General features: G+C 36.7%; 1 protein-coding gene and 1 pseudogene across 5 annotated transcripts; both read right to left on the bottom strand.

The window, feature by feature from the left end:
- Window positions 1-1,131: 1,131 nt before the first annotated feature.
- On the bottom strand, window positions 1,132-15,170 carry YIPF5 (Yip1 domain family member 5). Of its 4 annotated transcripts, none has more exons than XM_082456130.1 (6): window positions 15,008-15,170; window positions 14,369-14,488; window positions 6,318-6,490; window positions 5,322-5,467; window positions 3,376-3,557; window positions 1,132-2,110 (listed from the first exon to the last, which is right to left on the bottom strand). In XM_082456130.1, exons 2-6 carry the CDS (start codon window positions 14,476-14,478, stop codon window positions 1,948-1,950), a joined length of 774 nt encoding a protein of 257 aa, XP_082312256.1. In that variant the 5' UTR covers window positions 14,479-14,488; window positions 15,008-15,170; the 3' UTR covers window positions 1,132-1,947. The 4 variants fall into 4 exon arrangements, with proteins under 4 accessions (XP_082312256.1, XP_082312257.1, XP_082312258.1 ...); XM_082456131.1 differs by having other exon boundaries at window positions 14,369-14,513; window positions 15,015-15,170; XM_082456132.1 differs by lacking the exon at window positions 15,008-15,170 and adding an exon at window positions 14,792-14,940.
- Window positions 6,497-14,356, bottom strand: LOC309658040 (low molecular weight phosphotyrosine protein phosphatase pseudogene; annotated as a pseudogene). Its single transcript has one exon. The product of its transcript is annotated as a low molecular weight phosphotyrosine protein phosphatase pseudogene (transcript).
- Window positions 15,171-15,464: the final 294 nt, after the last annotated feature.

The following is a 15,464-nucleotide window of genomic DNA, read 5'->3' as shown; positions in this document are numbered from 1 at the left end:
TATGTCCGTTTTTAAAGTATGCACAAATATGGCTAAATATACTGTATTTTTGATGAGAGTTTTATAAAAGGGAAATTTTGGTCACGCATGACTCTTCATGTAAACAAGCAAACTTGGGAACTCAACTCATATCAAAGGCAACTCCACTGTATACCTGTTTTGACAGAATAAATATAAAACAGTTTTGCAACTAATCATTTTGGGGTTAAATAAAAGACAACAACAAAAATCTCTACATTATTGATTTAAACTAAAAATTATTTTGTTGGGGGTGGAGGCAAAAAAGAAAACAATTTGATCCATTAGGGGAATTTAGCTGAAGATCAATGGTATTAAGTCTAACCAACAGAGGGAGATTTTAATTCCCAAAGCATCATCCACCCTTTTCATTAGGAAGAACTGGATATTAACAGAAGGCACCCATTACATTTACCTCAGGAAGAACTGTTTACACTTATGAATTGAAAAAGGCAAAAAAGATACTATCCAAGGATTATAATAAAAAATATTCTAAAACAATCTGGTAAGTTTAAAAACCCAGCCAATAGCTAATTACTAGTGAGTGCATTCCTCCAGAAGATTAAATATTAATGAAGAAAAACAAATTTATGTAATTCCAGAGATTAGAAATCATGATCTTCTTGTAAGAAGTATGTTTTATTACTTTAACCTTTTATGGTTGAACACTAGCTCTAAAAAAGAACCATGAATATGTCAGCATGGCATTTCTTTTTATTTAGTCTGAAAGTCTCCTCTTAAAAAAAAAAAAAAAAAGCAACATTTTCCCTCCCAGTATGGCACCTTTCTCATAACTTAACTGAGTTTTGTCCAAAATCAGAATCTGGCTCCAGAAAAAGCCAATCATCAATATACAAGACATGGTGTTTTCTTACAGATTTTCTGACAAGAGAACATGACAGTATTAACCAAATAAATTCAATACAAGGAAATAATGTTGTAACTCAAAGCAAACTGCTTTTCGTTTAATCTCACATTTTGATTCTATACTAGATGACCACTATTCTTAAAGCTTAAAATAAATTGGGAATACAAGTCAAAACCAGACCCTAGTTAAAGAAAATGGAACACCGAGACCCGTGGGTTAGCAAAAGCAAACAACACACTTTAAAATTAATTGGGAAAATTTTAATTAATAAGCATCAAATGTACTTTACATTGATAACTGCAATACTGAAACTGTGACATTTTAAATATTCTTTGCAAAAAAGGTTAGTGATTTTCTTTTTCCTGGGAAACATGGAGATCCAATTATGAGCATTAATGTGGAGTCTAGGTCACTATGGTTTAGTTAATGCTAGTATCTGAAGAGATGTTCACATTTCACGTCTACAATAAGGTAGACTATGAACTACTTGTATCGCTGAATTTAGCTAAAATTCCATGAGATAATTTAGAGGACTGTCAAACTTTTGAAGTGCAAACTCATAAAACTTTACATTGGGATCACTTTTTTGCTTCAACTGCACCTGACTTGAGAATACAGGTTATTTTTATTTCCTAACTCCTTGGAAAAATACTTCTCCAATAAGTCTTATGTCTTCTTTATTATGGGTTGTTTTTAAGAAAGATTATTATCTCTGTGGTTAGTTTCCCACAGTTGATAAAAATCCATCAAAAACATCATAATATATAATTAGCAAGGAGAAGAGCTGTTTTTCTAAGGCCGCAGGAACATAAAAGAAATAGCACTTCTTATTTGTATTAGCACAAACATTTAAACCTAGTCATACTGCAGGTAAACCCAATATAGTATTCAAAAGTTCTATAAAAATGAACAAAAGATACATATTTACTTCCATTGCTCCAAGAGTCAAACATCAGATCTGCACGAGAGCTGTACGGTAGCAGTTTGCTGGTCCGATTTAAGAGTTCGAAGTCCTTTTTGCTATTTGGCCCAATGATGTCCACATCCCAGATAAATTCAGTTCAAAAAACAGAAATTAGGGCAAAGACTCCGTATAGCAAAGCACAAGGATATGCTACTAGAAGTTGCTGTCCTTCCATGGCTAATGCAGAAATAAAAATTTTGGAAGCAGAAAAACTACACCATCCAATAATTCCAGCAGTGAGAATGATTCCTACCATTCCTCTGTAGCCAACAAGGAAAGACAGGGGGAGGGGAGAGAGACAGTAGATGAGATTAGTTACATAAGAATAAGTTTTAAAAAAGCACTTAAAAATCCACATGTAGATATCCGCAGAAATAATCAAGATGTTTTTCAAATGCTGAAATGTACCTCACAGTGAATTCAATTATTTCATGTGATAAAAAGCTCGTTTATAACACATCTTGCTCCTTAATCTAGCACAATTTCTCAGCCTTGGCAGCACTGACATTTGGGGTGGACGCGCTTTTGCTGCGGGGGTGTTTCTGTCCATCGTTAGGAAGTTATGCAGCATCCTGGCCTCTAGCCATAAAGTACCAGTAGCACCCACGCCTCCCCCAGTTTTTCACAACTGAAGTTGTCTCCAGACATTGCCAAGTGTCCCCCGGTAGCAAAACTAACTCCGGTTAGAAAATGCTGTTTCAGTGGAAAATACTGTGTGTAAAATTTGAATGTAAACGTATCAATCTTAACAAATGAGAGGAGTGAGGCAGGGACACTGTGAGGCCATCATCCTGCCAGATCTCTACTACCAAATAGGTGATATATACTCTTCTCCTAAACCTTTATTTTCACTCTTTAAGTGTAACAGAGTTCAATCTTTGGTCGTCCAGCACTAGCCACAAGGAGGAGCTTGAACTGTTGAGAGAGCCTCTGTGCACTGGCCATGAGAAGCAATTTTACTAGCTGTATTTACACCTCTATTTTTAACCTTACCTAAAATATTATTTTAAAATAACACATATTTAAAGCTGTGTACATCTGAGAACACGGTAGGCTAGTAACAGCCTCTTCCATAAAAAGAACGCTCCATTTTTAGTTAAAAAGCTGCTAAAGAGACAATATGTGTTTATTATTCATCCACTTAGCATATGCCCGGTATCTTTAAGAAGTCAGATATGGTATAAAAAATATCAAAGAGAGAGGAAGTATAATTCTAAACAACTTGACCTTTTCCATGCAGTATTTAAGTTAACAATCACCACTGTTCAATTTGTTTATGGGCACGGCTAAGTATGCAAAAAACTAAATTCTTTAGCATAGGTAAAAGCAGAGATGGTATAAAAGACTTTTAAACTTATTCTCACTTCCATTATTCATCACGGAGAAATATACAACACAGCCCTCACGTATAAGAGGCACTATCTAAGATGTTGTTGAACCAATGATTTATCTCAAACTGATGGTGAGGTAAAGCCTATTACACAGAATTGGTCAATCAACCCCCAAAATAAAGACCAGCACTTACTGCAAAGAAAATATCACTGCAAAGCTGGAAAGCAGGATCATGGGAAGAAGACAATATCCAAGGACACTTGCCACACAGCCGAAGGAAACACCAGTCATACTCATTAAGTTTAATAAACAAAACATTCCTAGGCATCCAATTGCACTGATCCCATATACATAGCCAAACTGGATTTTGCCAGCCTATGGGTAAAGAAAAGATTACAGGTTAAGGGCAAAATAGTTATTTTTGGCTTCTTTCACCTGAAATGGCACTCACAGAAGATATTCAATTTGTGAGCATTAAAATCCACAAAGGTACCTATCCTTTATACAGAGAAGTAAAACAGTGAGCAGACTGGCTTTTATATCCTTCTTAAGAAGTTTAAAATATCCACCTCCCAACACACAGATACTGTTTTTCATTTTCTAGTTACCATTTGAGCTTGGCATAGAATTCAACAAAGATATAAAATCATGGTATGATCACCTAAAGTAGTAGACTTCTAAAAAGAAATCTGGCTGATTTTAAGCAAGTAAGCTACAGAGACAAGATGGAAAGCCATTCAGATGTTTGGATAGTAGCTAATATCACTTGAAAGTACCCAAATTCCACCAAAATTGCCCTGAAGCAATTTATTCTCATTGGCAGATGTAGCTAAAATCTTTTTAACAGCAGAAATGATCTCATTATTCACTTTACATGGGTGTTAGAGGAATTAGGAGAAAGGAAGCCAGGAGAAGCAGGAAGCCAGGGTTCTGTGAGGAGGGGAAGAGACAAGAAAAGTGGTTAATAACTGGGCAAGAGGAATATAATGGAATATATTTTCTTCTTCCATTGTTTTTCCAAATCGTTGGTTGCTTTATACAGTTCTCTGACAAACAAACAAACACAAACCTTAAAAATTCTGCTCTTATAAAAGACACCACTGAACAGTCTTAGGGCAGTAAACGTTAGCTTAATTGTAGTTAGTATTCTTAGTCCAGCTATGTGAACAAACATTGTATTCAGATTATGCTATCACTAAAATCAGTCCACAGAGAAGCCTTTAAAAAGTTCCTGGTTTGTCAGATGTTTGACATATAAAACTCAACTGGGAGAACGTCTCTACAGATTACATTAAATAGCAAAATCCTTGGGATTTTTGTTAGAATCAATATTTGTTTGTAAATACTTGAGTAAGAGTATAGAAGTTTAAAAGGGCTCAGCAGAGTTCACTAATGCACTCATATAGTAATAATAAAACCTTACACTTGTACAGTGCTTTAAACTTTTCAAAGTGTTCTCACATAACCTGTCTTGCTTAATCTCCAAAACAATCTTGTTAGGTGGGAAGCATAGGATTATCTATGAGAGGGAGGTGAAGGATGAAATGACTTTGCTCAAGGGCAGAGTAGGAGCACTGAGTTCATGCCCAGTTTTTCTGACTAAAAAGCCCATCTTCGATCCATTGCATCATTTACCTCTTCTAATTCAGAAACGACATAAAATAAAACAAACAGTAATAATTATCTTTACAACTTTTCATTTTCAATATGCTTTAACATTCTTAGGGAGATGGGAGATAGGGACTAAAACCTGTTGCCTTTTAATGTTTCAATTCATTAAATGTTAAAATAATATATAGAAGACCAGCATTGCTACAACAAAACACCAACCAATGATGAAATTTTTAAAAATAGCAATAAGCTAAAAATTTTGTCAGTTTTTGAAAAGAAGGAATTTTGATGAGAGACTAAAGCCATACGATATTTATTTATTAATATTTTTTCCCTAATAACTGAACCACTTAGTGGAACAAGAAATGATTTCTAAATATACTATATCTATTATCAATGGAGAAGTAATGAATAGGTATAAATTCAAACAACTCTACTATTTAAGACACATCAAAGACTTGATTGTCTCAATAAAGGCTCTTGGTGGAACATTCAATCTCACACTGAGAGTTGCAACTAACATCTTACCAGTAACAAGGTGGCTCCAAAAGCAAGGCAAAAAACCATTGGTCCTGCCAAATCAGTCTCATTCATGATGCTGCCATCTGCTACTTTTAGTGGGTGTAACACTGTGAGTGTTTTTTGCCAGATGTGATCAAAATTGATACCTAATTCTAAAGAAAAAGAAAATAAGGAAGTCAATCAGGATTTGTGATATACTTTTAGTTTACCAGAATCTACGTTGTAACAGGAGAAAAAATGAAACCACCAATATCAAAAGAGTGACCTAGCAATACCAGACGATATTACTTTGGTGAGTCCTCAATACCAGTCTTTACCGATTATGGTGTTTATTCCACAAATATCCAATTTCTGGTCTGATGTTAGAAACGGGTATGGACATGATGAAACAGACACTCTGCTATGTCTGCATAGCAAAGAATGTATGGACAGTGTTAACAGTAAGGGACTCTGTACCTGAGGCTTCAGGAACACTGGAGGCCCTGCGAAAATGTATACAAAACTACGTCTCTCTGCATATGCGTGCATTTTTCTGAGGAGTATGCATAGCTTTCACTAGGCTTTCAAAGCGTTATCTGATCAAAAAAAAGAACACTTTAGAACTACTGCTTTTTGTGTTTCGGGATACAATTTGAAAAACACCATACTTCTGAGTGATGTTACTAGTTCTGTCAGCTTATTTCCATGCAGAATAATCAATACCACGCTATTTCCTCTCATTTCTTCCACTGATAGAATTTCATCAATAATCTGAAGTAAAAGTTACTCTGCTCATATACTGACATAGTTTATTATCACTTTATAAAGATCTATTAAAAATCTGGTCCTCCTGGCTCAATGTGGTTTCATATATACTCTGTTCAAAATGAGTCACTTTAGTAGAAAACTGTTTTCTACAATATTATTCTTTTAAAGAAAAGGGTAACTTCTCCAAACTAAGATATATTTTCACTGACCAGCTTGGTATTATAGAGTACTATCAAGTGTTGCAACCAATCGTACCTTCTAATAAAGGTGGCTCATCCTCAAAGTTGTTTCCATAGAATGGCTGAGGCGTAGTTGGAGTATATGCCTGAGCTGGCTGGAAAATCTGCCCGGTATACGGCTGTTGTGGCTGCATCATGTCTGGAGGGACAAACCGGCCTTGGTGCGAGTAGTCATAGCCAGCGTACTGTCTACAATTAAAGTAAATTACATTTCTCAGAATTATGTCAACGCCCCAAACTGATATTCCTGACAGGAAGAAAATCTTAGTCATGCAATTCCCAGGATATCTCTTTGCCAGTTTTTATAAACGGTGCTTGAAATTAATTATTAAGATCAAGCTGATTATCTACAATAAGTTGTCTCTATTTTATAGAGAATTTTCCTGATGATGCTAAAACTCACTTATGCAGTGCTTAAGCATAATTTCACAAACTATTAAGCTTTTAAACATCAGGAGGTCAACAAATGAAAACGTAAACGTTTTCTTGTATTTTCCCCTTTAGTGAGCATACATAAAGATAGCTGTGAAATAAAATTTATGCCCAAGACTATGAATAAAAACTCAGGATGACAGACTTTGTACTGCATGTTACGTTAATTTTCCACTGTAACTCAGATCTCTCCATGAGAATGAATGAGTATAAAATCATTCTTCTTTATTCTCTGTAGTATGTTATTTTTTGCAAGTGGGTAAACCTCTTCAAGAACAACCATCAATTTCAAAAAGTGGAAAATATCAAGCTTCTTTTTTGTGAAAGCTTTCTGAATATAACAAACATTATTAGCACACCTTGCATCTATATAGTGCTTTTAATTTTTCAAAGTAATTGTATACCTATTGTCTCCTTTGCTATGTACTATAACAAATCTTGCATTTTAGAAGGAAACCTTACCATGGCTTTTTTAGTGATGAAAACAACAGGGACAGAAGAATATTGAAGCAATATCTTTTAAAGACCTGTTTACCATGTTCCAGAAAAATATGACTTATCTATCAATGGGACTAATCTAATTATATGGTAAGAAATAAGGAAGTAAAGTAATTATTGTAAAAGTAAGATACTTTAAAAATGAGAGCTGAGAAGCCTTAGAGATATTTTTGTCTAATTATCTTTAAAAATTTATTAATTCCCCTTTGAAAAATATAAAAACTCTAATGACCTCATTATTATTTGAGATTTTAAAATTAAATTTAATTTTTAAATTAACTGAACATCTTGATTAAAAGCAAATCAAAGGTGAAGTTTCAACTACACATAGCTCTCATTCTCATGACTTACCACGCTAGTCCAATACATGCTTAAAAAAATACTATTTATTTTTCTAGCTATAAAATATAGAATTCACTATAGCATTATTTTAATAGCAAAAAGTAGAAACCAAAACAAAATAGCTATCAGTAACTACACTGTGATATAGGCACAGACTACTCTGCACCTTTTTAAAGGTGTGAGGCAGTTCTGTCTGTACTTGTAAGAAATGATAATCAAGAAATATTCAGTGGGGAAGAAAAAATCTAATATTCAGAATAGTATATACCATATACACCCACTGTGACTATGCTTTTTAGAATATATATGCGTATCTATGTGCATGTGTGTATATATATACACGTACATTATATACACAATTATATAGGTAAAGGGACCCGGAGACAGGAGAAGACTTAATGTTCAGGTTATAAACTTTTGTACCTTTGCACCTTTAAAAATTCTGTATATTTATTATTTGTTGAAATTCATTCATTCTAAAATGTCATATGTAATATATGGGTATATATTAACTACTGAAAATTTCCAGAAACATAAATAATAACCTTTTGAATATTACTGCGTAAAGCACTGTTTTAAGTGTTTAATGTGAATTATCTCACAATATTCTCTCTACAATTCTTTAGGTCAATTTTATCATCTTCTCCATTACAAAAATGTGGAAACATATTTGGGTTAAAATGGTTTGTCCATGGTGGTGCCAGGATTCAAAACTAGACTTCTTAATTCCAATAGCCAGCTCTTGTAACAACTGTAGTAAAAAATTACCCTCAAATCCTACCTGACAGAGACAGCCATAATATCTTTTTCTATACATGCATTTCCCCAGTCGTTCTGGTATGCAAGTATCTTGATTACTATTTTCTCTCTCACACACACACACAAACACACACACACACGCGCACACACACACACACACACGCACACACACACGGAGTTTCCACAGGGTTAGCTGGTTGAATTAGGACAAGAACTCACATTTTCTGATTTAGTAAAATATGCTATTGCGTTGATCTCTGTTAGGATGCATCATAAATCCACCTTGGAGTTTATGAAAGAGCTAGAAAAGCTCCATATGGAGGTTTCTACAATCTGCATAAACAAATTGTATTTTATACTCTCTCTCTCCAGAGAGAGAAAGAGAGAGAATATGAATGTGTATGCAATAGAAAAAACAGGAAGAATGACATAAACCTGTGGTTCTCAAAGTCTTTGATCTTAGAACCCATTATACTCTTAAAATTTATTATTGAGAACTCCTAAAAATTTTTATGTGGGTTATATCTATCAATATTTATTATTTTAGAAATTAAAACAGAAATGTTTAAATACTTATTAATTCATTTAAAGTAACAATAAATCCATTACATATTAGCATAAACATTTTTATGAAAAAATTATTTTAAAAAATTACTGAGAAAAGTGGCACTGTATTCTATTTTTGACAATCTCATTAATGTCTGGCTTCATATAAGACAGCTGCAAATTCTTATATCTGCTTCTGCACTCATTCTGTTGTGATATACTGTTTTAGTTGAAGTATTTGAAGGAAATCTAGTGTTGCAGACCTGTAGTTGGAAAACAGTATTTTAATAACCTTTTCAGATTATCATGAATATTCTTTTTTTTTTTAACCTTAGTTGTATTTTTGTAATTTCCCCAGTTTATTTGAAAACAATCTCTTCTGACATATATTCATGTGAATTTTAGATCAGGTATCTCCAAGTGCACAGAAATTACCTATATTTGCCTATAAACTAAGCACTGATGAAAGAATACTTAACATATCAATATTTAAGCATTCCAACATAAAAGGACTTTTTCCCACTTATTATTTTTTTCCCACCTAAGCTGATCTATATTTGACATTCAGGTTAATTACATGCATGTAAAAGCAGAGGCGGTCCCCAAACTGACCCTAAGGTAAACCAGCACACAAGCGTCCTTCTTCCCGGACATAATTACATTTCCAGAGGCAAGTGGTTCAAACGGGAACACTTAAGCTGACTTCCTTATGAAATCAACTAGACAGACACAAACTAAGGAGTGAAGGTGCTGAAGATTAATCCCACAAATCTTCTTCCTTCCTGTCCTGTAAATGCACAAGTGTGCACTCTGCGCATATATGAACACTTCTCGCCAACATCTCTGGACACCAGGCCCTGACATCAAGATGTAGTGCAGGGCAGGGGCCCCATCCACACAGAGGGAAGAGGTAGTGCAGATTCTTGGAAGTGCCAATGGGCTCAGATGCTGACAGGCCTTACAGTGATGTTTTACTTCATTATGTTCTATTTTGCTGCTCTACTATTTTGTTTGTTCCACTATTTCTGTAACTGGGGCAAAGTGGGAGGTTCAACTAGTCTAAGAACAGTTACCCCATAAACTGTCTGAATCAAAAATTTTTATTTATTCTTCCGCCAAACACAACAACCGATTTCCATCTACAATTATTTTTTAAGGTAAGAAATAGTGAGTCAACTGAAGAAAGGGCTGCAGCCTTGGCTAGGGAATGGTGACACTGTGACACCTGACTGAGAATGCGGGCCTGTGGGACGAGCCTAGGCCACAGCAGGACTGGACCCGGGTCAGCGAACCTTCTCCAGGAAGGCTCTGCAGCACCGCACACACTGCTGGTAGACAGTCTCCAAGTCAGCGTCATTACCATAATAAGGATCTTCAATCGTGAGTTGTTTCTGTGGATTGTAGCTCCCAAGTAGTTCAATTTTCACTCTGCAGTTTTTAACTTGATTACTTTTCCTATTCAAATCTCTCAGGTTGTTTTCATCCATACATAGTATATAATCAAAAGTTGCAAAGTCTTCTTTGGTAACCTGTCTTGCTTTATGGGCTGTGTTAATGCCATGATTTCTTAGGCAGCTCACAGCTCTTGGATCTGGTGACCAGCCCACATTCCAGTCAGAAACAGCACCACTGTCAATGACCCAAGTATCTGAAATGTTTTGATCTGTTACAAGTTTCCTGAAAACTGCTTCTGCGATGGGTGATTGACAGATGTCACCCAGACACACGAACGGCACTGACTTGGTCACCTGTTCGGCCATCTTCATCTTGCCGTGCGCACAGAGCGAATATTCTTTTTGATATATCAAAATGCAAAGCAAAGTGGTAGTTTTTTAAACTTAACTTGCAACATGGAAATAGAAACAATGCTAATGAACTCTGTTGTATTAGAATAAACTGATCTGTCCTATACTTTAATTGGATCCTTTATTATTCATGTATGATTTTGTAACACCATGCATTGGCCATTTAGAAAATATCAGTATGAATTATGCAGCTCTTCCAAATATTGACACACTTAATATAAAATATATATATAAATTTTAAAAAATCAGATTTGTTAATATCACCACTGATCTCATCAGAAAATGGTTAATTATTAGGAAGCTGACAAGTTCACAATGATGGATACCAGTTTTCCAAAATCCTCATTTTTGCCTGAAAACTTGAAATTGATCATTGGCCACACGTACTGTCAATTGTTTTCCTTGAAATAACAGGTCACTTCACTCATTTTTGAGAAATTATTCAAGTCTGAATAACCATAGTTCGTCTGTCAGATGTTCTTTCCAATAAAAATGGTTTCCACAAAAAAGTGGCTGAATCAACTTGTGACTCAAATTGCACAGGGGCTTTTCCTAGAGATAATCATTGTACTTCAGTATGAAGCAGAAGTGCTTTAGGACTGTTTCCCATTTTGTCACACAGACTATTCTAAAAATGTGTGTTGTCAAGATCAGCATTTAATAAAACAATAATTCTTACAGCTTCATCAAGGGCACCCTTAAGTGAAAATGGTTCCCCTCACCCCCCAACAAGTGTGTGATGAAGAATACAATTATTACTAGAACAATTTGATGCCATTGTCTTGCCTCATATTTGGATACCAGCAGTTCTACCAGTCATTACTTCTGCAACATCAGTGTAAATCTCAACACACCTAAAAAGGTATATAACATCTTAGAATTATTACAGAAATAGTTTTGACCTTAAAGTCTTCCTGAAAGGTCTCAAGAACCCTCTGGGTCTGCAGGCCACACTTCAGAAGCAGTGATACAGACACATAAATTTCATGTAAGGAAAAGAAACACTGCAAACAAATAAGAGCTTTAAAGGTGGCACCATCATTCCTTCTTCAGGATACAAGGTGACAAAGACAACACCATGGAATTTTACAATTTTTCTTTTCTGGCAGGATCTGCTCAGGAAAATTCCTGACTCACTCCTGTTGGTTTTAAACTAAAACACCGCATGGTAGACATGACCTTTACAGTCGAAATCAACACTTTTACAGCAGGAAAAGCAGCAGATGTAAACCAATACTCTCAGAATCACTCACTATCAACAACAGAGACAAAAAGCGTCTTAATATACTTGGTTGACTACTTAAGTTCATCAAAATCCTTACACAGTCCATAAAGGTGTTATTGGCTATTTCGGAAGATGAAAAAATACTAGCTTTCAAGACTTTAAAAAATATGTAATTGGTATTACTGAATATTTTATAGGCATATCTAGAATACAATGTGGAACCTGCCCAATATGACAGATTGAGATCAAAGGGCCTTTTACTATTTGTGTTTATTTTTTGTTGTATGAATGTATGAATGTACAGTACCCATAGTGGAAACTATGCAAAATGTTAAAGCTGACTTCATAGGGCAAATGTAGAACTAGGGACTAATAATAAGTCAAGTCAAATTTGAAGACAATCCAAGTCAGATGCTATCTGTACCTAGATTTTCATCAATAGAGAGATAAAAGTTAGCTGATCCTTGTTACCAAGTTGGCATAACAAACAAAATGTTATTTGATAAACTGACATGGACATAAAAATGTCATTAGATTACAGAAACAACACACATAGGTACATATAGAGGAGTTCAATTTTTTTTTTTTTAATAAAGTTCAGAAACCCAGTCATTACTGCTGACACATTAGGCTTCTTATTTTCCTAAGCATCATCTATAAACTCACATTCGTTAACTGGCAGTAATGTTGATATAAGCACCTGGAATGAAACTTTTTCACTAGTACAGAAGCAATGCTTACTGGTACATAATTTGGTTGGAATGGAATTGTGAGAATAGTTAGCAAGAGAATATCTTTAGATATTCTGCTCCGTGGAGAACTGAAGTGAGATGCTAAGTGTAAAGAAAAGATAAGTCACACCTTTAAGAGATGCAAACATGGACAGAAAGAAAGAAACATAGGAAAGAAAGGCAGAGACAGATAAAGCTAGGAGGCTGCAATCCAAATGGAATAATTCTGTTGAGTCCGAACATCAATATCATTTGGTTAAAAACAGGCCCACATACAGAGACAGGTTTTCCAAACCCCTGTTGCAGCACCCTGACCAATCTTATATTCATCTGCCCTGTCATACACTGAACAATGACAAGAAACACATATTTAGGTAAATAAATGATTGGAAATTTCTCAACATGACTTTTCCAATTCTGCCCGATTAACTGATAAAAGAGATAAATCTTCAATGGTATGTAATTGAGAATTTAAAAGAAAAAAAGTGATTCACAGCCAGCATTATTTACATGCTCACTCCCATTGTCCAATGTGTTGAATTTGGGGGGGGGGGGAAGCTTTAGAATGTATCAAAAAATAAGCAGATTCAAGGAGTTTTGTTTTGTAAAAAGTATAGCCTATACAAGACAAATGATACTGTGGGGCTGAATTTGATTTTTCCTTTTTTAAATTCTTGGGCACTTTCATTCAGATTTATTAATTCAAACACATTCTAGTACTAATGTTTCCGATTGGATAGGCACCCTTTCCATGCCCTCATCCTGGGACAGTCTTCATTAGGTTTTTAATTCAGAGTCCATAGATGCACATCACGTTAACACACGAACCGCCTGGACATTATATGCACGTTACTGTGGGTGTCTGCATGCATATATTTCTCAGAAATAGGCCCCCAGTTTTCCTAAGATTCTCAAAGTGGTCCTGGACCGTCTAAAAAAGGTTAAGTAGGCCTGATACAGGAAACGCCTTCACTGGATGGCAGGCTGAAAAGATTAACTTTAAGGACCTAAGAAACTAAGAATATGATGTCCTAGAGCAGATTGGTAAAAAGCTTTAAGTTTTTTGCCACAAACACCACGGACTATAAAAAGAACAGATTTTTGTTTTTGTGTTTTCAACAGTTCATGGATGAAAGGTTCTGAGGCCCCCTCACTTCAGTCTGTAACTGGCAATTTGTGTGTACTGACTGATCATAAAGTTTTGGTGTGTGGAGTAATAAAAGTGATTATCAGCTGCTTTATGAAAACCACCTGATGATTCATAGTATGCAGCTTACACTGTTCAAGAGTGTCACTCAGTGCTTTCAGTTAATGCTTCATAAAGTCTGAAAGTTGGACTGATTTAGCTACTAAACAAGCTGTCAAAAGATTTTCATTTTTAACTCGTCTTATGGACTAAACAGCCTATCTTCTAGGTACTTAAAACTTCTATCCATATCTTAAATGATGTACAAATACTGTCACTAGAAAAAGGTTCTTCAAGAATCTACTTTTCAACTCATGGCACACCTGAAAATTTTGCATAAGATACCAAACCCTAAATAAATAGGGCAATCACTTCCAACCCAAGCCAGTGTCACAGATCTCTCCGGAGGTAGAAAGATTATGAAAAGTCACGTTCCTGATACGGAACATGTTCACACATTCACTCTTAGGCAGAACCAAACATTCGGGGTACATGCTGTCAAGGCAATCTCGACTAAGTAAATGGGCAAAGTTGAAAAGTTACTTGCTATAAGGTCCTCCACTTCCTCCATAATCATAGGACTGCTGTGATTGGTCATCGATGCTGTAACTTGTCTGGTAGAAATCCGTGTTTAAGTTGTCAAAGCCTGACATTGCAAATGATCTGCAATAAAAAGAAACGGCAAAGACTGCTTATGCCCAAGGTCCTCCTGAATTCGGTCCTGATACTTTACTTAAGCAAATACCCTCAGAAGGCAGCAAGTAACTCTTCCAAAATTCTGGGGGGCAGCATTTGGAAGATGGGTCGGGGTGGGGTGTGCTAAAGAAATGTCTAGACTCTAAGTCGAGGCCCGGGAAGACACCTCCACTTCAAGGAGCTGATATGCCTTGGGCTCGGGGCAGGGACGTGGGAGGAGGGGTTCCGTGGGGTCTTAAAATATCAACAACAACAAAGATGATTCCTCACCTCTGGACAGCTGACAACACGACAGCCTCCTGCAAAATAAGGTCTGGGCCGGCCAGAAAAGCGCAGACTCCTGCAGGGGCCTCGTCAAAGCAAGGCCCGAAAGGGAGGGAGGGTCTGGGCGAAAGGACCGGGGCGCGGTGCCGAGAGGCGGCAACAAGCCGCGCTGCCCAGGTGCGGGGAGAAACCGAACAGTGCGCCACGGAACTGGGCACTCACCAAACACGGAGGCGGAGGCAGCGGCGGCGGCGGAGGCGGTGGCGGCGACAGCTCCGGCAACCTCCAATAACCCCCAAACTCAACTAAGGACCCCGTACTGGCCCCGTTGCTACGTGTCAGCAGGTTAAAGAACTGCTTCCGGGGCACGCCCGCTCGCGCAGGCGTGTTAGCGACTTTCCGCCCGGGGCGGATAATGGAGAGAGTTGTGGGGCGGGGGAAGAGGTTACGATACGGAGCATGCGCAGTATCGACCAACTGGTCCAGCAGCGGGCCAATGGGAAGAGGGAAAAGCTTCCGGCGGCTTAGTTAGCGGTGGAGGCAGAAAGGCGCCGGCGCAGCGATCGTTAGTTGCTGTTTGAGAGCGAGAATTACTCAGTAGACCGAGTGCCTGGGTGAAAGCGTGCAAGAGGCTCTCAGCACACACATACAAACACACCACCCCCACCCCCGCAATGAA

The sequence above is a fragment of the Balaenoptera physalus genome (assembly GCF_965194825.1).
Source record: "Balaenoptera physalus genome assembly, chromosome: 3".
NCBI classification, from domain to species: Eukaryota; Metazoa; Chordata; class Mammalia; order Artiodactyla; family Balaenopteridae; genus Balaenoptera; species Balaenoptera physalus.
This window is presented reverse-complemented; position numbering and strand designations above follow the sequence as displayed.